The 23,477-nt window shown below is 37.4% G+C and overlaps 1 protein-coding gene across 2 annotated transcripts in view; it reads left to right on the forward strand.

The window, feature by feature from the left end:
* The window catches only part of USO1 (USO1 vesicle transport factor), an 80,234-nt gene that overhangs the window by 36,350 nt on the left and 20,407 nt on the right, over positions 1 to 23,477 (forward strand). For both annotated transcript variants that reach the window (XM_070372528.1, XM_005909114.2), the window contains exons 5-10: positions 2,979 to 3,079; positions 3,479 to 3,581; positions 3,923 to 3,978; positions 8,190 to 8,310; positions 14,422 to 14,600; positions 21,345 to 21,485. In XM_070372528.1, coding sequence (XP_070228629.1) covers positions 2,979 to 3,079; positions 3,479 to 3,581; positions 3,923 to 3,978; positions 8,190 to 8,310; positions 14,422 to 14,600; positions 21,345 to 21,485 — 701 coding nt within the window. The remainder of the gene's footprint in view (positions 1 to 2,978; positions 3,080 to 3,478; positions 3,582 to 3,922; positions 3,979 to 8,189; positions 8,311 to 14,421; positions 14,601 to 21,344; positions 21,486 to 23,477) is intronic.

Raw genomic sequence — 23,477 nt, forward strand, 5'->3', positions numbered from 1 at the left:
AGTTTTAACTCTTGTGATTAGGTCTGCGAACCAATGGGTGTGTTTCTAGACTTACTGTTCTGTTGGTCTCTATGTCTTTCATGTTGCCTGCATGACGCGGTATTGGTTACTGTGCGTGTGAATATGCTCAGTCGTGTCCAACTCTTTGCAGCCCCCTGGACTGTAACCCACCAGGCTCGTCTGTCCATGGAATGTTCCAGGCAAAAATACTGGAGTTGGCTGCCATTTCCTACTCCAGGGGATCTTCTTGACCCAGGGATCTAACTTGCATCTCTGTGTTTTCTGTATTGGCAGGTGAATTCTTTACCCCTGTGCCACCTGGGAAGCCCCTGTTGGTTACTCTTATCTTTATAGTAAATCTTTACCAGTGTAAGTCCTCCAACTTTGTTCCTTCTCAAAACTATTTTGGCTCTTTTTGGTCCTTAACACTCCCATATCAATTTTAGAATCAGTTTGTCAATTTCTACCTAAAAAAAAATTGATATTTTGATTGGGATTCCGTTAAATCTGCAGATTGATATGAGAGTAAACTGATATTTTAACAATTTTGAGCCTTGTAATACAAAAGCTCTTCCCTGGTGGCTTATTGATAAAGAATCCATCTGCAAATGTAGGAGGTGCTGGATTGGGAAGATCCCCTGTAGAAGGAAATGGCAACCCATTCCAGTGTTCTTGCCTAGGAAATCCCATGGACAGAGGAGCCTGGTGGGCTACAGTCCATAGGGTCGCAAGAGAGTCAGATATGACTTAGCAACTAAATAACAACAACAATAATACAGGAACGCAGTATGTATATTATTTAAATCTTAATTTCTCTCATCACCATTTTGGAGTGTTCAAAGTATATAGATTTTATACATCTTTTATCAGAGTTACCCCTAAGTCTTTAATACTTTCTGGCACTCCTAATTGGTGCTATTTTTAAAATTTGAATTTCTAATTTTTTATCATCAGTATATAGAAATGCCATTAATTTTGTATATTGGCGTTTTATTCAGAAACTTTGCTAAATTCACTCTCTAATAGGTTTTTTGTAGATTCCATAGGATTTTCTACATAAACAAGCATAAATACAGTTCACTTCTTTCTTTTCAGCCCATATGCCTTTTATTCTTTTTCTGCCCTGTGACACTAAGAACTCCCGTATGATGTTGATTAGAATTAGTAAAATGGATATTCTTGCGTTTTTCCTCATCTTAAGTGAAAATCATTCAGTCTTTTACCATTAAGTTTTGATGTTAGCTATGTTTTTTGTAGATGCCCTTTATCATCCAGTCTTATGACTATAAAGATCATTTTTATGTTTACCATTCTAATATATATGTCCAACCCAAACCCATCCACTGACAGTTATGCTTTCCTTTATCCAGTTGATTGATAACCCCACTCAAGTTTTTATGTGCCTCAAACTGAACACATTCAAAACTAAACCTCTGGTTCTCTATATATTCTCAGCTTACTTCTTCCAGTGTTTGCAGTCTTCAGTAAGTGGCAGTGCCGTCCTTCCACTTCAGGCTGAAGCCTTGGAATCACTCTACCTTTTATTTTTCTCCCCTTCTCACAACTCCTCTAAGGAATATGCCAACAAATCCTGTTCCTTCTATTTTCATAAGAATTATGACTACTCTCCAAGCCACCTTCACTGCTTACCTTGATTATTGCCTCCTAAATGAACTGCCTATTATTTCCCTCTTTCCCTTGGCATCTTCTTAGCATAGCCAGACTAATCCTTTTAAAAGTAAAGTATATTTTAAGTAATATAGTTTTAAGGTTCAGAAACAGTGAATTCTTCTACTGATAAAAAAAGATGATAAAAGAAATATTTCTTAGGATTTCTGAAGGATGAACCCAGCATATTAATCAATATGCTAGAAAATTAGGTTATATTAATAACTTAGAATATGAAAACTTCTGTTTTCTACTTTGGTCTCTTTCTTTTCTCATCAAATAATTAAATGAGATTATCACTATCAGTGTTGGATTGTCTTGCTTTTTTGGTCTGCTGTGTTTTTTCTATTTCTAAAGTATATTAATATTAAAATCTAACATTTGAAAAAAGAACAATTTGAGGGATAATAAATATGTTTGATCTTGACTGCCAACTCCATTGTTTATAGTCACTGCCTGGAGCAGTATGTGCAAAAGGAATAGCTGTGTCTGGAATAGGTGAGGGGATGGGAGTAGTGTATTTGCCATCTCTATATTGCATTTATATTGTAGGCAGATTTTAAATGCTAATTTGCTTTGGCAATTGTTGCTTCAGTTTTTAATGACCCTTTATTTTTTTTTTTGACAAAGTGCATTGAAACAACAGATAAAGAATTAAATCTTAAAGACAAATATAAAATCTTTTAAAAAATGAATGAAAAATTACATGCAAATTCTGGTTTTACTGCCAAATAACTTTATAGGATGTATATGTTAATTTTTTTGAAACAGATACTGAAGAATCTTTAGATGATTGGTTTAACTTTAAAATTAAATTATTTACCTCAGTAACACTAAGAGACTAAGAGTCAGCAAGGACTATGTGTTAAGTAATCTTTTGCGGGGAGCGGATTTTGGGGTATGATGTACGTCCATTAACATTTATTCTTAGGGGTTGTGTAGTCCTGTGTGTTTGGGCAAATTATATAGTAGCATAACCAGTATCCAGTATCACATTTGAGATAGAATATTTCCATCACCCCAGTAAGTTCCCTTGTACTCTAACTAGAAGTTTAACCTAAAAATGACCTTGAGAAAATGTGGAGATCTAAATATATTTTCTTTGAATATCATAAACACTTAAAGAATAAAAATTTCTTTAAATGACACTGAAAGTAATTTTAAGGCTATGTCCTTCCAGCATAATCGTGATACCATTTCCAGCCACACTGTTCAAGAAAATTACCGTTTCTGCTTAGCTTCTTCAGCAAAACAGACACTTTAAAATAATAAAGCATCATGTTCAAGTACTTTATCTTTGAATATTACAGAAGAAAACTCCACAAGGCAGAGTGAGGATTTGGGAAGCCAGTTTACAGAAATTTTCATTAAGCAGCAAGAAAATGTCACTCTTCTCTTATCTTTATTGGAGGTAAGTAAAGAACTTTGTTGTTTTTGTCATCTTAATAAGCTTTTGTTGCCCTTTCGGGTGTTACTGAGGAAGCAATACATATGTTCCTTTTTAAGACAGTGAAATTTGTTGTATCGTTGCAAGAGATTCACGTGTTTGTTTTAAGACCTGTGCGATCTCTTCACATACTGTCTGCTTGTTTCCATTTTTACAAAGTACAGTTATATCTAGTCAGTAACAGTTTAATCATTTTGATCATTTATAATTTTTATTTTTATTTCTTAAATTACTTTTTTAAAGTTTGCTAAACTCTTTTTGTTTGCTTATAGTTTTTGGTACCATACTACTAATTGAAAAAAAAAAGTTTTTCTTGAAAATGTGAATTACAAATGTTAAATATTTTGAATTCTTGTATTGTAGGAGTTTGATTTCCATGTCCGCTGGCCTGGCGTGAAGCTTCTTACTTCTCTTTTAAAACAACTAGGGCCTCAGGTTCAGCAAATTATTTTAGTCAGTCCCATGGGTAAGTGACTCATCTTCCTTATATTATTTTGATATAAAAGTGAGGATCACCGACTTCTCTGGCAGTCTAGTGGTTAAGACTCTGCACTTTGAATGCAAGGGGTGTGGGTTCTATCCCTCGTTGGGGATCTAAGATCCCACATGCTTCATGACAAGGCAAAAAAAATTTTTTAAGTCAGGATCATAAAAAACAAAACAAAAAATAAAACAACAAAATAACAAGAAAATAAAAGTAAGGATCACTTTTATAACTGAAATGATGTGTTAATAAATTGTTTATAATTTGAATCACTATTGGTATTTTTGATCTGCCAGTGTTTTACACATGGTTATATGTTCTAGGTGTTTCAAGATTGATGGACTTATTAGCAGATTCCAGGGAAGTTATACGTAATGATGTAAGTTACATTTTTTTTAAAAGCCTCAGAATATGCAGCTTTTATTCTCTCTTTGCAAATGAAATCTTTGATGACCCTTTTTCAGAGTTATAAGAAATTAGATTTGGAAAATTGGGTTAATGGTTTAGACCTTTTAAAGTTATATACAAGGCCCCATTATTTTTTTGTTTTCTGCCTATTCAGTATTTTGGTTAGACAAATAATTTTGCTATTCAAATTTATGCCTTCTACAAGTTTAGGATTTCTTCCATCTTTTTCTGAAAGGTTGTTCTGATCCCAAACTGTGCCTCCAGAGAGAGTACAGGAAACATCCCTAGACATTGAACTGCATAAACTTAACAGTTAAGTGCTGCATTTGAACTCTCCACCCTTAATTGATTGAATATATTTCAAAGGATTTTCCTTGTAATCTCTATTTAACTCACATGATTTGCTCCGATTTAATATTTGCATATACATTTGAGTATTTTATATTAACCAGTACTGTTTTGTTTTGATACAGTACTGTTTAGCTGCTTGACCATTTTTTTTTGTTATCTACAACTTGACCAAAACCACAATACTTTAGATGGCAATTGGAAAAATCTTTCAAACTAAACTTTAGAGCTAGGAGATCTTACCAGACTAATTTAGTCTCCACACTTACACTGAGAGGCCGAGGCGCACAGAAACCGAGTGGCTTGTCCTTCATTGGGGATGTCTTATACCTCTTTGTATCTGTGGCACCGGCCTTGCTCCTTCCTCATCTTAAGTGCTAGTGAACACCATTTGGGTTGTTCTTGGTCTCACAACTGGTTCATGGCAAAGCAAAGACAAAACTGAAATGCTCTTGACTTCTTAACCACATAGACAGTATTTTTAGTTTTGTATTTAAAACTTTGTAGTATGTATGTGAATGCAGTATTATAAGTGAAGAAATAATATAGTAATGAAACTCATAAGGGCTTTTTAATTTTTTTTAATTTATTTTTTAATTGGAGGAAAATTGCTCTAGAATGTATTGATTTCTGAGGACATTTTTTTATTCCTTAATATTGTTTTAAGAATTGTGTACCTATTAGGAATTTTGAGTGTCTTTTCTTGACTAAAATACTACTATGTGTCTTAAACCCGAATTTGTTGTTCTACTCCTCTCTTGGCCCTTAGTTCAAATAAGATACATACCAATTAATAAAGAATTATTACATACATACATACAAACTAATTAATAAAGAAATTCTCTCTTCCTGTATTGTTATTAGTATTATTATCATTTATTTTCATTTTCAGATATAATTTGTGTGTGTATATAACTGCATTATCTTGGTTTTTAAATATAGCACTTCTTTTAACTATCTAGTGTTTTTCTTTTTTCCTACTCCTAACCTTTTTTCCTGTTTTTGAGACGGATAAAATGATTCTCTATGTTGGTTTTCATTAATTTTACAATTAGGGATTAAGTTATATTTTTGCTATAATGTTTATTAGATTTTGGAGTTTTACAGCCGTCTTTCCTTCGGTTTAACAAATTCATTTGAATTTTTTGTGCATACTTATTATTGAGCGTTATGTAATAAACAGCATATTACAGCGTATGGCGATCAGAAGAAACTAACCAGCACCCTGGTGGTCACTAGTGGCACTCTGTGACTGCCTAGAATAGTATACTGCTTCCCCTCGCTCTTTTGTATTGTTTTCTTTCCTCATCCTTCTTTTTAAAACTTTAATTTCCTTCTTTTCTTTCTTTTTAATGTTTCTCATTGCATACAGTGATAGTTATCAACATGACTAAATCGCTCAGGGAGCCTATTGGTAAAGATTTTTAGTCTCAGTTTGTTCCATATTTGAAAAATTGATTTTGATCTGGATTTAGAGAATTAGTTAGTCATTTTTCATAGGTGCACTGAAATATCATATTTATTCAAGTTAGTGCTTAAAAATTAGTGAGAAAGGTTGAGAAAACTCTAGGTACCAGCTCACATCTAAGTGATAGTCTGTAATTGCATTCTTTAGTTTATTATTATGAGAAATGTAAGCACACACAAAAGTAGAGAAAACACAGACAAACCCATCCCCTAAACCCCTTAATTTTCAAGATTTTATTATACTTGTTTCATCTACTCCTCCCCTCACCATTTTCCTGTATTTTTTTTAATTTATGTCTTCTCCTTTATTTTTAACTGGAATATTTAAAAGGAATCAACCTATCTGATTTCACTATTTCTGTATAATTTCACTACTGCATACTTCAGTATACATGTAATGTGTATCCTTATATAACTACAATGCAATTATTGCATTTAATGAGATAACAAGTGTGTCTTAGCCCTCAGTTTAAATAAGATAACTATTCTGTACTCAAGTTTCCCACTTGTCTCATAAATGTCTTTCATAGTTGGTTTCCAAATCAGGATCCAGACAAGGTTCTCTCATTACATTTGATTGTTGATGTCTTACTTTTCTAAAGGCCTTGATTAGGTAGGTTTTGGTTCACCTCTTTGCTTTTCCCTGGGTGAAGCAATTTGCAACACAGGAGGAAATGAAATACCTGGCTGTCTCATTTGTATGATCAGTGGATTTGATTCAGGTGATGACATTCAGATCCCTTCATAGATCCTTTCGTCCATTATAGCCTATCATTCATTAATGAACATTGCCAGAATCAGTAATTTTGTTAAGAGTTTCAAAATGATGATTTCTAGAACTTGTCATTCTTTTACATTTATTCAGCGGTAATTTTCCTCAAAGAGGAAGTTTACTTCATGGAACAGTTTATTTTATTACCCTGAATTACAGTTCATATGTGAAAGGAAGGATAAATCGATAAATCCCTTTAATTGCCAATTTTTAAAGTCAGGAATTGGTGCCCACTTACTTTCAATGACCAATGAGTGTATACTTTATTTTCAATAACATTTTAGTGGGTATGTCTGACTAGAGGAATACCTCTCATAATAGGTAGAAGAAACTGAAATGCATTGAAACCTTGGGTTCTGTGGGGGCTGTTTTATTTCCTTTAGTCCTCATAAAAACCCTCTGACAAAGATACCATCCTCGTTTTACACATGGGTGTACTGAGACTTACATTATAAAAATTACACACAGAATTTAAGTAATTTGCTTCAAGTTGCACAAGCAGTTAACCAGAACTTTAAAAAACCCGCTGTATCTAATTCGTAGCCTTAGCGTTCTTCCATTGTATTTCCTCCTCCTTTGTTAGCAGTTAAGCTCATTAAGTAGGAGAATTTGACGTAACCACTTTCGCTTTCTCATATTAATGTTGAGAGTGGACAGTCAGAAAGATGAGTAGGACAAGTGCAATAAGGCTGTGGGCGTTTTTTGTCTTGTGTGAATACTGACCTGCCCAGTATGGACAGCCGACAGCTAATTGGCCTCTTAGGCACTTTTGAATTACCTAGTTGCTATTCCTCTTCCTTTAAATAATAACTGCTTTTTTCATTAAATATTTTCTGTCTCTTTGACCATTAGAATATTGTTAGACTCCCTGTGAGCTCGTAAAATTCTTATTTGATAGTGAAATAAGCAGAAATGGTTAACAGTGAGTTTTTCTTGAATGATAAGTAGTTGCAGATATATAAACTAAATCTGGCTCAATAGGAACTAAGTAAAACTAAAAATCATAATCAAAGACTACAGAGAATTGTTCTGTACTAGACATGCTATTCATGAGACATGAATTCTCATCCTTCCTTTTTTTTTTCCCACCTGTCAACTTTTAGAATTAAATCTGGAGAATTTGCAGGCTGAATAACTACAAGAATAGTTGAACTTTCCCTGCTAGAATGTGGTGGTGTTTATTGACTTATATTATTGATTTCACAATTTCTTACTGTTACTATTGTGAAGTACATACAGAGGCATTACTGAGATAGATACAATCATGTTCAGCTCTCTTAGACCATAGTGAAAGCTATGTAATGATTGATGAATGAGCAAGGATTGTTGTATATTTGTATTGAATCGTGAAAAAAAGAACTGAATTAGGAATTGCTAAACATGGATTCTAGTCAGGGTGGTCTGTCTTTTGAAATCTGTATAGTTTAGGGAGGCAAATTACTCACCTTCTGTATCCTTTTTTCCCCTATCTATAAAGCAAAGGAGTTGGACTTGTAAAATTCCTGCCACTTCTAAATCTCTGTGATTTTTAAAGTAATCTTTAAATGTCTTTAAAAAGTTATATTCCACTCAACATTATCTTTCTTCTCCATAAGGGCGTCTTACTACTGCAGGCACTAACAAGAAGCAATGGAGCAATCCAGAAAATTGTTGCTTTTGAAAATGCTTTTGAGAGACTACTGGACATTATTACAGAGGAGGGAAACAGTGATGGAGGTATAGTATGAAGAGATTGATTTGAGAAGGTTCCTTTTGTTCTCATTGAATTGTTAACTTCTGAGGAATGCAACTGAAGGCAGAAAGGAGGGCGTATGCCTTTTTTGTTGTTTTGTTAGATGTTGAAAGAGGCTTTCCTGAGGGAGGATGGAGGCTTTACAGTCTTTCTTTCTTCCTCTGTGGTTTGTTGAGTTTGGATTTCTTTTTACTTATCCTGCTTAATATTTCTTAGACTTTCAGAATCTGTTGGTGTCTTTCCTCATTTCTGGAAATCTCAGCTATATCTCTTCCAATACTGCTTTGTCACGTTTTTTGAAATCTTCCTAAACTCAGAGTCAGTTCTCTGTTATCTGACTAGATTCTCCCCTTATCATCATACTTTCTCGTCTGTGTTTTCTGTCTTTTTATCTTTCCAGATTTTCTTCTGGATTATTTCTTCTGATTATTTCCTATTTCACCAATTCTCTCTTCACCTGTATTTGATCAGCTTTTGCATGTATCGTTGAGTTTTAATTTTTCTTTTCTATAAGTTCTATCTGGTACTTTGGCAAATTTGCTAGGTAATTTTTTACAAGTTCCTTTTTTCTGTATATATTTTCAATTTATCTTTTCATTTCTTTAAATGTAAGAAACAATTATTTTATGGTCTCTGATAATCCTAGTATTTTAAGTCTTGGTGGTACTTTGCTCTACTGGGTTTTACACATGGTACAATGTTTTTTGTGTACATGGCTTTCTTTTACTGTGTTTTGTGTCATACTTAGAATTAGTTACAGGAATTTGAATCCTAAGATGAAGGTAATTTCTTGCAAAGAAAATGTGTTTGTCTTTGGCAAGCCCTGGGGTTATAGTTTATCTGGGATCACCTTATTCCAGATTGAAGGCTTGACATTTCCTGGACCATTCAGGCAATGCAAACCCAGGCCAATCTATGAGTGCTGCTGCTGCTCAGTCGCTTCAGTCGTGTCCGACTCTGTGCGACCCCAGGGACGGCAGCCCACCAGGCTCTCCCGTCCCTGGGATTCTCCAGGCAAGAACACTGGAGTGGGTTGCCATTTCCTTCTCCAATGCATGAAAGTGAAAAGTGAAAGTGAAGTCGCTCAGTTGTGTCCGACTCCTAGTGACCCCATGGACTGCAGCCCACCAGGCTCCTCCGTCCATGGGATTTTCCAGGCAAGAGTACTGGAGTGGGTGCCATTGCCTTCTCCAAATCTATGAGTACTGGTTAACTTTTCACTGTTTGCCCCCTGGGGATATGTCCTTTTGAGGTTCTGGTTTATTAGGTGAAGAGTTTTCTGTTAGATTCCTTGCCTACCTTGTGTATACCCCTGGCTTTGATTTATTTTCCTTCTGTCCCATGAAACTGTCAAAATGAAAAGTTTAGATTTATCAAAATTGAGAAATGTACCGCCAGCCAAAAGGTACTTTTATACTTAGCTAGCTGTGTAGATACCCATTTTCTTGTCAGTTTTAGCCTGCTGTATAGTCACTTCATTGCTCTTAGACTTTTTTTTTAGTTCAGCATTTTCAGATACTTTTAGTGAGAAATTGATCGAAAAAACCTAGCACCAGAGTCAGAGGAGAAAAATGAGTATATTTGCATTCACTGAACTGAAGTTAGTAAGTATCATAGTATGGTTGAGAGTAGGCTTACTAATCTGGAGGGCAGGGCCACGCTGGTGATAAAGATTTGGGTCATTAGAATATAGATGAAACAATAGATAAGCAGAAAAGATTGGATGAGTTACTTAGGGGTTCCCCAATGGTTCAGCGAGTAAAGAATCCACCTGTAATGCAGGAGACACAGGTTCAATCTCTGGGTAAGGAAGATTCCCTGGAGAAGGAAGTGGCAACCCACTCCAGTATTCTCTCCAACAGATAGAAGACCCTGGCGGTCTATAGTCCACAGGGTTGCAAAGAGTCAGACACGGACTGAGCACACATGCAAAGAGAGAGAGTCATCTTACTGAGATTTTATTTCATTACTTAAATTAATAATGAGATTAAGCATATTTTCATGGGTATGTTGTTGTTCAGTCACTGTCATGTCTGACTCTGCGACCCCATGGACTGCAGCATGCCAGGCTTCCTGTCTTTCACTATCCCCCAGCGTTTGCTCAGACTTGTGTTTGTTGAGTTGCTGCATCCAACCATCTCATCCTCTGTCACCCCTTCTCCTGCTCTCAGTTTTTCCCAGCATCAGGGTCTTTTCCTATGAGTCAGCTCTTTACATCAGGTGGCCAAAGTATTGGAGCTTTAGCTTTAGCTTTAGTTCTTAAAATGAATATTCAGGATTGATTTCCTTTAGAATTGACTAGTTTGATCACCTTTTAGTCCATGGGACTTCCAAGAATCTTTTCCAGCACCACAGTTTGAAAGCATCAATTCTTTGGCACGTAGCCTTTTTTATGGTCCAACTCTCAAATCCGTACATGATTACTGGAAAAACCATAGCTTTGACTATATGCTTTGTCAGGGAAGTGATGTCTCTGTTTTTTAATATGCTGTCTAGGTTTGTCAGAGCTTTTCTTCCAAGAAGCAAGCGTCTTAATTTCGTGGCTGCAGTCACCATCTGCAGTGATTTGGGAGCCCAAGAAAATAAAGTCCATCACTGTTTGCACTTTCTCCCCATCTATACGCCATGAAGTGATGGAACTGATTGCCATGATCTGAGTATCAGTTCAGTTCAGTCGCTCAGTCGTGTCTGACTCTTTGCGAGCCCATGAACCTCAGCACGCGAGGCCTCCCTGTCCATTGCCAACTCCCAGAGTTTATTCAAACTCATGTCCATCGAGTCGGTGGTGCCATCCAGCCATCTCATCCTCTGTCGTCCCCTTCTCCTCCTGCCCCCAATCCCTCCCAGCATCAGTCTTTTCCAGTGAGTCAACTCTTCGCATGAAGTGGCCAAAATATTAGTTTCAGCTTTAGCATCAGTCCTTCCAATGAACACCCAGGACTGATCTCCTTTAGGATGGACTGGTTGAATCTCCTTGCAGTCCAAGGGACTCTCAAGAGTCTTCTCCAACACCACAGTTCAAAAGCATCAATTCTTCGGCGCTCAGCTTTCTTCACAGTCCAACTCTCACATCCATACATGACTACTGGAAAAACCATAGCCTTGACTAGATGGACCTTTGTTGGCAAAGTAATGTCTCTGCTTTTGAATATGCTATCTAGGTTGGTCATAACTTTCCTTCCAAGGAGTAAGCATCTTTTAATTTCATGGCTGCAATCACCATCTGCAGTATAGTCACTGTCTATTTTTGTGTATCCTTGAACCCTTTGAATTACCTTCTTGCCCATTTTTATGTAAGTTCATTTTTCCATTTCCAGTTGATTACTTGGAAGCTCTTATATATTCTGGACACTAATCATTTGTTGATTATACATGTTGTAGTTATCTTCTCTTAGTCGGTTTATAGTGTTTCTGTTAAAGTTTAAAATTTTAATATAATCACGTGTTAGATTTTTTTTATAGTTTATGCTTTTGGGATTTATTTAAGAAATCTATCTCTATCTCATAAAGAGAGTTTCCATCACTTTCTTGTACTAAAGGCTTTAAAAATTTGTCTTTTGCATTTAATTAATAGGGATTTTCTTTTGAATGACGGTATAAGATTTGTGATCAAATTTCATATATGTGAAGGTCTGTTTCTGAGTTGTGTGTTCTATTCCATTAGTGTTTGTCTAGTTCTACACTAAAACCATACTTCCTTAATTACTAAGGCTTCATAATAATCTCCTATTAGAATATTGAAAGAATTTCCTATCTTGGCCCTCTTCATAATTTGTCTTAGTGTCTGTTTTCTTTATTCTTCATTTAAGTGAAACTTAATAGCTAGTCAAGTTATCTGAAAATCCCAGTTGGGATATTTATTGAAAATATACAGAGTCTAAAGATTAAAGAGAATCATCATCGACTTTTTCTCTCCATAAATCCAGGTATATCTTTTAATCTATTCAAGTCTTCTTTTTATCTCTTTCAGTAATGTTTATAATTTTAAACACAAGAGTTGTATACCTTTTTTTATTAGATTCATTCCCAGGCATCTTATACTTTTTGTTACATATGAATGAAATCTTTCTTTTTAATTACATTTTCAAATGGTTACTATTTGATTTTTTATATATTGATTTTGTATCCAGTTATCTTATTAAATCATTAGTTCTCATTGGACTTTCTGTGTAGATATGATATCTTCTACAAATAGTGTAATCCTTTTTTCTTTCTTTCATTTCTTATACCAGTTTTCTTGTCCTCTTTGTCTCATCACACAGACTAGGATCTTTGGTGGTGGTTTAGTTGCTAAGTGGTGTCCAACTCTTGAGACCCCATTGACTGTAGCCTGCCAGGTTCCTCTGTTCTTGGGATTCTCTAGGCAAGAATACTGGAGTGGGTTGCTATTTCATTCTCCAGAGGATCTTCCTGACCCAGGGATCAAACCCAGGTCTCCTGCATTGCAGGCAGATTCTTTACCATCTGAGCCACTAGGGAACCCCATTGGAATCTTTAATACAGTGTTAGAAATAATTGCTGACTTTAATGAGAATGTTGTTGTTTCACCTTTAACTCTGATTTTTGCTAAGAGTTTTTATCATGAGTGAGTCTTGAAGCAAAGAAAGAGGAATGCATAGGTGGATCATAGGATTTTTAGAGCAGTGAATCTATTCTATGTAACTGTAATGGTGGTTACATAAAATTAATACATATGTTGAAACCTATAGAACTTACAAAGAATGTGGCATAATGTAAACTATGACCATGAGTTAATAATGTATCAGTATTCATTCTTCAGTCTGACACATGTACCTCACGCTAATGCTAAATAGTAAGAGCAGTGGACACTGGCAAGGAGAGAGTATGTGGGAGTTCCCTATATTTGTTTCTCAGATTTTCTTTAAACCTGAAGGTGCTCTGAAAAAATAGTCTTAATTTTTAAAAAGCAATTAATTCTTACAATCATACAGCTCAAGTAGTAGGCACAAAAGTGTGGGTATATACACAGAGGAACCTACTCACTATGAGCATCCAGCCTTCCTCATAGGCTTTGCAGAGGAAACAGAGCTCTTTGCCTAGGAAGCCTGAGGAGTGACCAGACATCTGTAAGGAAAACCAGGGAGGGAGTCATTAGTGTTTTAGAAACCAAGAGAAGAGGAAGTTTCAAGGAAGAGGCATTGAGACAACAATCTCTTAGAGATTATAATGATTGATTCATTTAACAAATATTTAGTAGGGCTAAATATTGGAAGACTTCCCTGGTGGCTCAGATGGTAAAGCGTCTGTCTACAATGTGGGAGACCTGGGTTCGATCCCTGGGTCGGGAAGATCCCCTGGAGAAGGAAATGGCAATCCACTCCAATACTATTGCCTGGAAAATCCCATGGACAGAGGAGCCTGGTATAGGTTACAGTCCATGGGGTCGCAAAGAGTTGGACACGACTGAGCGACTTCACATGCATACATGCATACCTTGTATACGGGGCTTCCCTTGTGGCTCAGCTGGTGAAGAATCCACCTGCAATGTGGGAGACCTGGGTTCGATCCCTGGGTTGGGAAGATTCCCTGGAGAAGGGAAAGGCTACCTACTCCAGTATTCTGGCCTGGAGAATTCCATGGACTGTGTAGTTCATGGGGTCGCAAAGAGTCAGACCCAACTGAGCAACTTTCACTTTCACTTTACCTTGTATATGTCTGATGTCTTATCTCTATATCTGCTGAGGATACAGAGGTGAGTAGGATATTCACAAATTCCTGTCTTCATGAATTATAATCTAGTGGAGAAGACAGATGCTACATAATAATAAAAGGAGCAGGCTACTGTGAGAGCATATAGCTGGTGATCCTAACCTAGTCATTGGATCTCACTAATCATTCTTGAAGAAATGATGTGTAAGCTGAATGTGAAGAAACTGTGAGTTACTGAGATGAGTGGCTAGTCAAAAAGAGAAGTCAAGAGATCCCTGGGGGACCTGAGGAAGAGCAGGCTCACTGCCGTGCATGCTGAGGAGATGCTGTGCACGGAGATTTTTGTTTTTAAAATGTTTGGGGATTGAATTTTCCTTCAGGTTCTATCAGCCTTCACATTCCTGTTTTTTACATGCTTTCTCCAGGTATAGTAGTAGAAGATTGTCTGATTCTGCTCCAAAACTTGTTAAAAAACAACAACTCCAATCAAAATTTTTTTAAAGAAGGCTCATATATTCAGCGTATGAAACCTTGGTTTGAAGTTGGAGATGAAAATTCTGGCTGGTCTGCACAGAAAGTGACTAATCTGCACCTAATGTTACAGGTACACTGTCTTCAGACATAAATTTGGTAATTTTGACAACAATCCTTTCAAAGAAAAAAAAATGGCTTGCCTTTGGTCAATCCAGGATGTTGAATTGGTTTCAGGTGGGCTTTAAAAAGTAAGAACGTTCTGATATGGAGATTTGCAGTTATATTCAGAGATAAAGATTCCCTACTTCACACACATACGCTTTGTTTCAATAACTGTTAACATCTGACAATACTGTTTCATCTTTTATTCCCCTCTCTTGCCTTGTTGGGTTATTTTAAAGCACATCCAAACATATAGTGTACTGGTAGGTTTTGCAATAGAAGATAATAAGTTAGCTTGTTGAGTTGAATTTTTTAAATCTACTTTCTTCATTTAAGGTTCTAATATCATAAATTTTAGTATTCAGAATATTAAGTTCAGCATAGAAATTCATTCAGTAAACATTCACTGAGAGTCGGACACTGGATGCTTGGAAGTGGATGATGATGTCCCTACCCTCAAAGATTAATAGTCTTGAGTTTTATGTTTAATACAAATTAAGTTAACCAGTCACATGTAATTTCATTTAAGCTCTGTGATGAAAGCTTGGTGGTGATGGATAATAAAACTGAAGACAGTAGGATCCCAAATGAATTCTGTATCAGAAAATTATGACATTTTAAAAATATTTTACTTGTTTATCCCTTTATTGAATCCCTCTTGTCCAGACCCTTAAGTTTATACCAGTTTCCTAACTTACTCTCTAGTGATTCTTGTGGGTCTTTGAGTGTCCCTGTGTTCGTAAAGTCGTGTTCCTCAAAACTAGGTGGTTAATCAGACTGATAATTAGAATCTGCATATTGTTGCCTTCTCTGGGAGTTTCCCACGTAGGGTTGACTGATAATCAGGGTGACCTTATGCCCCAGTTTACCAGGTCAGTATTCACTTTGTAATTACTAATCGTGTCCTCTTTCACTTCAGAAGTGTCCCAGTTTGGATAATAAACTATAGTTAGCCTATTTAGAATATGCCTTAAAAACTGTTAGGGAATTATTTTACAGGAGAACATGGGCAGAATCTGTTGATATTCCCAATTTCATTGTTTCTATTTTTACATGTCAGTATCACACATTTCAAGGCTATTAGTTTTTAATGTTTCAGAAATAGTGTCCCAGTGGTAAAGTTGATATCTTTGCTCAACACTGCCTTCTTAACAAAGGAAATTCCTCTAGAAAAATGATTTTCAAAATGTGATTCGAGAAAATGAAGGGTTCTCATGATGTACCAGTTACATATATATTTCCTTCCAGAGTGAGAATCTAAACTGCTTGAGGAGCTTACTCATATTTTATAGCTTTGGGTACTACCTAAAGAATTAACTTTTGCAAAAAGTAATTGTTAACAAGAAAGTCACTTGTTAAAAAGTAAAGCACTATTTTACCAAAAAAAATTTAGAATAGAATGTTGCATATAAACAGAAAAACAGTATTCTAGTTATATATGGAGAAGGCAATGGCAGCCCACTCCAGTACTCTTGCCTGGAAAATCCCATGGACGAAGGAGCCTGGTAGGCTGCAGTCCATGGGATCGCTAAGAGTCCGGCACAACTGAGCGACTTCACTTTCACTTTTCACTTTCACACCTTGGAGAAGGAAATGGCAACCCACTCCAGTGTTCTTGCCTGGAGAATCCCAGGGACAGCGGAACCTGGTGGGCTGCCATCTATGGGGTCGCACAGAGTCTGACACGACTGAAGCGACTTAGCAGCAGCAGCAGTTATATATAGAAGTAAGTTAGTTCTTTAAGTATTCTTCTAGAAAGTGAATAAACTAGATAGTAGTTATTGAAGAATATAAACTTCAAAATAAAGAAACTGAGTTTAATTCACTGTAATGTATTCCCCATTCAAAGATGAAGTAGTTGATGTATTTCATAGCTTCACAGGCCACAGGTTATCTTCTGCTTTTCAAACTATTAGAAGGCTTTCTTGATAGCTTTATTGCTTATATTTAGGGTTGCTTATATTTCAAGTTCTTGGTTATATAACAAATGAAAATGCATTGTAAATGGTGATAAATAATCCTTTTTGGATTATATATGTCCTAACTGGAATTATTCATCATCCCAGTTATGATATACTTCTAAGCCACTAAAAATTGAAATTGATCCACTTGAGGATCGTTCATTTAAATTTCTAAATTAAATGTGAAGAAAGCATCTTTTTGAAATTTTTTTAGTTGTGAAACATTTAAATTTTTTCCTGGAATGATAATTTCATGACTATTTCTACCTGTAGGAATCCCTTCTATTCCATTTTTTGGACCAGTACTGCCATTAACTCTCAGAAAACTCATTACCTAATGAGAGACTCCTTTTTGTTGTTGGATAGTTCTAATTGTAAAAAGCGTAATCTATATAATGAGTCAAAATCTGCCTGGATATAACATCTACAAACTTCCCCTGGTTTTTCTCTCTGGGAAAATATAAATCAATTTTTTGTGATATTTTGCATATTTATAATATATTTGAATATAACTATTAGTTCTTCACTTATTTTCTTATTGTTATAAGTATTACCTCTTTCTTCAACCATCCCTCCTACTTCTTTGTTATCTAGAAATGTGATTATTTATAGCATCAGTTAAGATCAGATCAGATCAGATCAGTCGCTCAGTCGTGTCCGACTCTTTGCAACCCCATGAATCGCAGCACGCCAGGCCTCCCTGTCCATCACCAACTCCTGGAGTTCACTCAGACTCACGTCCATCGAGTCAGTGATGCCATCCAGCCATCTCATCCTTTGTCATCCCCTTCTCTTGCCCGCAATCCCTCCCAGCATCAGAGTCTTTTCCAGTGAGTCAACTCTTCGCATGAGGTGGCCAAAGTACCGGAGTTTCAGCTTTAGCATCATTCCTTCCAAAGAAATCCCAGGGCTGATCTCCTTCAGAATGGACTGGTTGGATCTCCTTGCAGTCCAAGGGACTCTCAAGAGTCTTCTCCAACACCACAGTTCAAAAGCATCAATTCTTCGGTGCTCAGCCTTCTTCACAGTCCAACTCTCACATCCATACATGACCACTGGAAAAACCATAGCCTTGACTAGACGGACCTTTGTTGGCAAAGTAATGTCTGTGCTTTTGAATATGCTATCTAGTTTGGTCATTGCCGGGGTCCAGCCCCGGCTGATCCAGGGTATTCGAAGGGGAGACGGCATCGGCAACTTATTTAAATATTCATCAAAGATATAAAGAGTAATAGAATGAGGATAGCTCAGTAGGAAAATTCAGTGGAGAAAAGAGGCTGAGTAGCTTGGTTTATGTGGAAAATCAATATAGCCTGTGACACCAGGTTAGCTCTGACCATGGAGGCCGCAGGCGCCCTCTCAAATAGTGGAAGGTGCCCCACCTTAGACACCTTCTTGAGTGGGTCTCAGAAGCCCAGGCAAATAAATGATCGCAGAGGACCTCCATGCTCCAGATGGAGACTCAGCCGGAATGTGAAAAGAAAGAATGACATGGGGAGACCAAGCTTTGGTGAGCAAGGCCCGTAGCTTTATTTTCAACCGGGGCTTTTATACCCTAAGTTACATATAGAGGATAATAGGGGATGTGAAATCATGCAAAGTCAGCAGTCTTTGATCCTTATCAAAAACCAGGATTTCTTTCCTGCAAATTTATCGTATACAAATGGTTTAGGTGATTTACATCATCTTCTGGCCAGAAGGCCTATTAACATTTATGACTCTTGACAAAGGTTTGTCAACCTTATTTTGACTTATTTTCTCTAAGAGTAATTGTTTTAAGGTTTGGCGCCATCCTCTGAAGGTGTTAGATAAAGTTGCATTCCTATAGGGCAGAGGTACAGTGGGTTTACAACAAAGGAAAGAATTTATTACCTTAAGGGTCTAAGGTTGCTAACACCAAGGCCACTACTTATTTTTTCTACATACCAACAATATTAATTAATACACATTCAAGGATACAATACAGGGGATGTGGAAACTTGGCAGCAAGCATTGGCTCATCAATGAAATCTTGTACTAGTTTTATTCTGACAGTTTTATTCTAACTCTCTGAGAGGCTCTAAACTATTTGAATATCTTAAGCTTCCCGTGCCTCTCGAGACTGAGAGACTGTAAACAATCGTAGGCATAGCTGTAGGAGTCCGGGTAAACTTGTCAGGTGAGTTAGAGAGCTATCTGAGGGGTTTAGATTTAAACACTCCTAATGCCCAGGAACTTTATTAATTGGAGCTGTAAGTTAACTCTTTGTCAGAGAGAGCGAGATGGTGGTGGGGACAGCCCCCAGTAAAGTCAGAGGTGAGAGCACAAAGCAAAAAGTTGGCAGACTCTGGTTTTTGGGGGTAGATGCTCGAGAATATCCAGGGGGACTCCTGAGGCTCAATCCCACCTTTGCGTATGCCGAGCTTCCTTCCTCATGACCTTTGTCATGAGTGGAGTGCCTCTCGCCAGCTCCCGGCAGGTCATAACTTTCCTTCCAAGGAGTAAGCGTCTTTTAATTTCATGGCTGCAGTCACCATCTGCAGTGATTTTGGAGCCCCAAAAAATAAAGTCTGACACTGTTTCCACTGTTTCCCCATCTATTTCCCATGAAGTGGTGGGACCGGATGCCATGATCTTCGTTTTCTGAATGTTGAGCTTTAAGCCAACTTTTTCACTCTCCACTTTCACTTTCATCAAGAGGCTTTTGAGTTCCTCTTCACTTTCTGCCATAAGGGTGGTGTCATCTGCATATCTGAGGTTATTGATATTTCTCCTGGCAATCTTGATTCCAGCTTGTGTTTCTTCCAGTCCAGCGTTTCTCATGATGTACTCTGCATAGAAGTTAAATAAGCAGGGTGACAATATACAGCCTTGACGTACTCCTTTTCCATTTGGAACCAGATACCCAACTGCTATTAGATGACATTAAGGAATTATTAGGTTTCCCCTGTAGCTCAGTCAGTAAAGAATCTACCTGCAGTGTAGGATACCCGGGTTTGATCCCTGGGTTGGGAAGATCCCCTAGAGAAGGAAATGGCAACCCACTCCAGTATCCTTGCCTGGAAAATCTCATGGACAGAGGAGCCTAGTGGGCTGCAGTCCATGAGGTTGCAAAGAGTCAGGCACGACTGAGCGACTAACACTTACATAAGGAATTATTGTTGATTTTGTTAGGTATAATAATGGCATGATGATTATATTTTTAAAATCTTTTTATCGGAGGCATATAGAAATATTTATGGGAAAGACGACACATAATTTGTTGTTTGCTTTAAATACAGGTATACCTCAGTTTATTGTGCTTTGTAGATAATTTCACTTTTTACAAATTGAAGGTTTATGGCAACCCTATGCCAAGCGAAGTCTGTCAGCTTTTGTTCACCAGCACTTGCTCACTTCATGTCTCTGTGTCACATTTTGGTAATTCTCACAGTATTTCAGACCTTTTCATTATTATTTGTTATGGTGATCTGTGATCAGTGGTCTTTGTAATTGTTCTGTGGCACCACGAATCACGCCCTTGTAAAATGGACAACGTGATTGATAAATGTGTGTGTTTGACGGCTCCTCTAACTGACCATTCCCTGTCTCCCTCTCCTCGGGTCTCCCTAACTGCTGTGATGTAAGTGTTGAAATTAGACCAGTTAATAACCTTACAGTGGCCTGTAAGTGGCCTCTAACTGTTCAAGTGAAAGGAAGAGTCGGATGTCTCTCACTCTGAATCAAAAGCTTGAAATGAATAAGCTGAGTAAGGAAGGCATATTGAAAATGAAGATAGGCTGAAACCTAGGCCTGTTGTACCAGTTAGCCAAATTGTAAATCCAGAGGAAGAGTTATTGAAGGAAAGAATAAGTGAATACATGAGTGATGAGAAACTGAAGCAGCCTTACTGCTAATGTGAAGAAAGCTTTAGTGGCCTGGATAGATTATCACACCAGTGATAACATTCCCTTAAGCCAGAGGCTACTGTAGAACAAAGCCCTAACTTTCTTCAATCCCATGAAGGTTGAGAAAGGTAAGGAAGCTGCAGAAGAGAAGTTTGAATCTAGCAGAAGTTGGTTCATGAGGTTTAAGGGAAGAAGTCGTCTTCTTCATAACATAGAAGTATTAACACAGGTGAAACAAGTGCTGATGTAGAAGCTGCAGCAAGTTAATGAAGGTGGCTACACAAAGCAACAGATTTTCAATGCACATAAAACAGCTTTCTCTTGGGAAAAGATGCCATCTAGGACTTTGATGGGGCTTCCCAGGTGACGCAGTGGTAAAGAATCCGCTTGCCAGTGCAAGAGATACAGGAGGTGTGGGTTCAGTCTCCGAGTTGGGAAGATCCCCTTGAGGAAATGACAGCACGGGGTAGTACAAAAACTTAGTTGATTAAGCAGTGACAGGGTTTGAGAGGAGATGGCTCAGACAGTAAAGAATCTGTCTGCAGTGTGGGGACCTAGGTTTGATCCCTGGATCAGGAAGATTCCCTGGAGGAGGGAATAGCAACCCACTCTAGTATTCTTGCCTGGAGAATTTCATGGATATAGGAGCCTGATAGGCCGCAGTTCGTGGGGTGGCAAAGAGTCGGACATGACTAAGTGACTAACACTTTCACACCAATTTTGAAAGAAGTGTGTGTAAAATGCTGTCAAAGCATTGCATGCTGTAGATCTGGCTGAGCAGTTTGGGGAATCCATTACACAGGTTTTCTATTCATATAGATCAAATTCGTCTCAAGACTTTTCAAATGTCTAAAAGACAGATTTTGTGTTCTCTTTCTTTTGCAGCTTGTTCGTGTACTAGTATCTCCCAACAACCCTCCTGGTGCTACCAGTAGCTGCCAAAAAGCTATGTTCCAGTGTGGCCTACTGCAACAGCTTTGTACTATTCTAATGGCCACTGGAGTTCCTGCTGATATCCTGACTGAGGTAAACCACGTGATGGCAGTACTCTGTGGAAGCTGAAATCAGGAAGCCTAGGAAGAATTAGATATCAGCTGAATGAAAAGCAGCAATTGTTAACCATTCTTGTCTATTAAATTCCTTACTGACGCTATAAAGTATAATTAGCAGCAATTCCAAAAGATGTATTCATTCCGCAAGTTTAATAGCACGTAAATAATGTTAACGCTTAGAACATTTCTTGTTAATTTTATTGTATTCAACAGGAGTGCACAGTAATAATTTATATTTTTAATTTTGAGAACAGTATGACTTAGTCAAGTCAGACACGAGTCTTATTCATAGAATAATAAATTCTTTTTCCTTGACGTATCGCATTTTCTTTTTCCTACCTATTAAGAAAAAGAAGTTAGTTTGAAGGAAAAAAAGGTTTATTTAAATTTCTTTTCTCAAATTAACACATGTTAATTTTTAAACGTTAAAAATACAGATAATAGTGAAAGTTTTATAAGAAAAACTATCTTTGGACTCCCTCCTTCCTATCTAAGCCTCACTTCCCCCTATATAACCGTCCCACTTTGCTTCCTCCTGTCACCCCAGTAATGTATTTTTAAATTGATAATCATAATTTATAGTTTTGTCACTATTCCAATACTGTTTCTTGCTAAGCCAAACAGAGCCCCATACTTTTTTTTAATAATCTTTTTTCTTTCCTGAGTTATAATAATATTCTTTTTCATTTTACTGATTTTCTATCAATGCGTATTAACACTGTCATGTGCTTAACAGTATGTTCCCCACTTCAGGCCTTCTGGAAGTTCCCTATCCTCTTGCTCCCATATGGGCTGCTTATTCTCTTCTTCTGTCACACAGCTCTTATCCTGGAACTTACCTTTTATTTATTTATTTGCATCTTCATTGTGTGTAGCATGTGGAATCTAATTCTCTGACTAGGGATTCAACCTGGGCCCCCTACGTTAGGAACATTAAGTCTTAGCTCCTGGACCACCAGGAAAGTCCCTATCCTGGGACTTTGATTCACTCTGTCTAATGATCCTTTTATTGGAGAAGGAAATGGCAACCCACTCCAGTGTTCTTGCCTGGAGAATCCCAGGGACGGGGGAGCCTGGTGGGCTGACATCTATGAGGTCGCACAGAGTCGGACACGACTGAAGCGACTTAGCAGCAGCAGCAGCAGCAATGATCCTTTTGCCATGCTTAGTCGCTCAGTCAAGTCCGACTCTGCAACTCCATGGACTGTAGCCCACCAGGCTCCTCTGTCCATTGGGAATCTCCAGGCATGAATACTGGCAATGGGTTGCCGTGCCCTCCTCCAGGGGATCTTCCCAATCCAGAGATCAAACCCAGGTCTCCCTCATTGCAGGTGGATTCTTTACCGTTTGAGCCCCCAGGGGATCCCTTGGTTATCTAGATTCTGTGTCATTTTCTACCACCCCTTGGTTCATTATCTTATTTTACTTAACTTCTTGAAAGGGGGTGAATGGCAAGATAATTTGGTTTTAGCTTTTTCATGTCATTCCTCCACCTTCAGAATTAATCTAGTATTTGGTTAGGTATGGAATTCAGAATTGGAAATCATTAACACTCAACTTTCAGAACATTATTCCAGTGTTGCTACTAAGAAGTCTGAAGCCATTTTGAGTCTTTTTGTATAACCCACTTTCTTTCTCTAGAATCTTTCTGGTTTGTTTCTGAAATTTACTGATGAGGTGCTGTATTACAGACTCTACCTCTCAACCCCACTAAATTTTAGTACTCATTGGGCCCTTTCAAACTAGAGACATAAGTACTTCAGTTCTGAGGAAGTTTTATGTGTTCTTTGACAATTTCCTGTTTTCTGTGTCTTGAACTCTATTAATAGATTATTAGACTTTCTGGACCCAGTGTCTTTTTATTCTTTTTACTTGGAGGTTTTTTTCAGCCTCATCCTTAAATTGAATTTGTAATTTGTTGCATTTTAAATATGTTCTCTGATTTTATTTTTAAGCATCCTTTTTC

Source organism: Bos mutus, chromosome 6, assembly GCF_027580195.1.
Source record: "Bos mutus isolate GX-2022 chromosome 6, NWIPB_WYAK_1.1, whole genome shotgun sequence".
NCBI lineage: Eukaryota > Metazoa > Chordata > Mammalia > Artiodactyla > Bovidae > Bos > Bos mutus.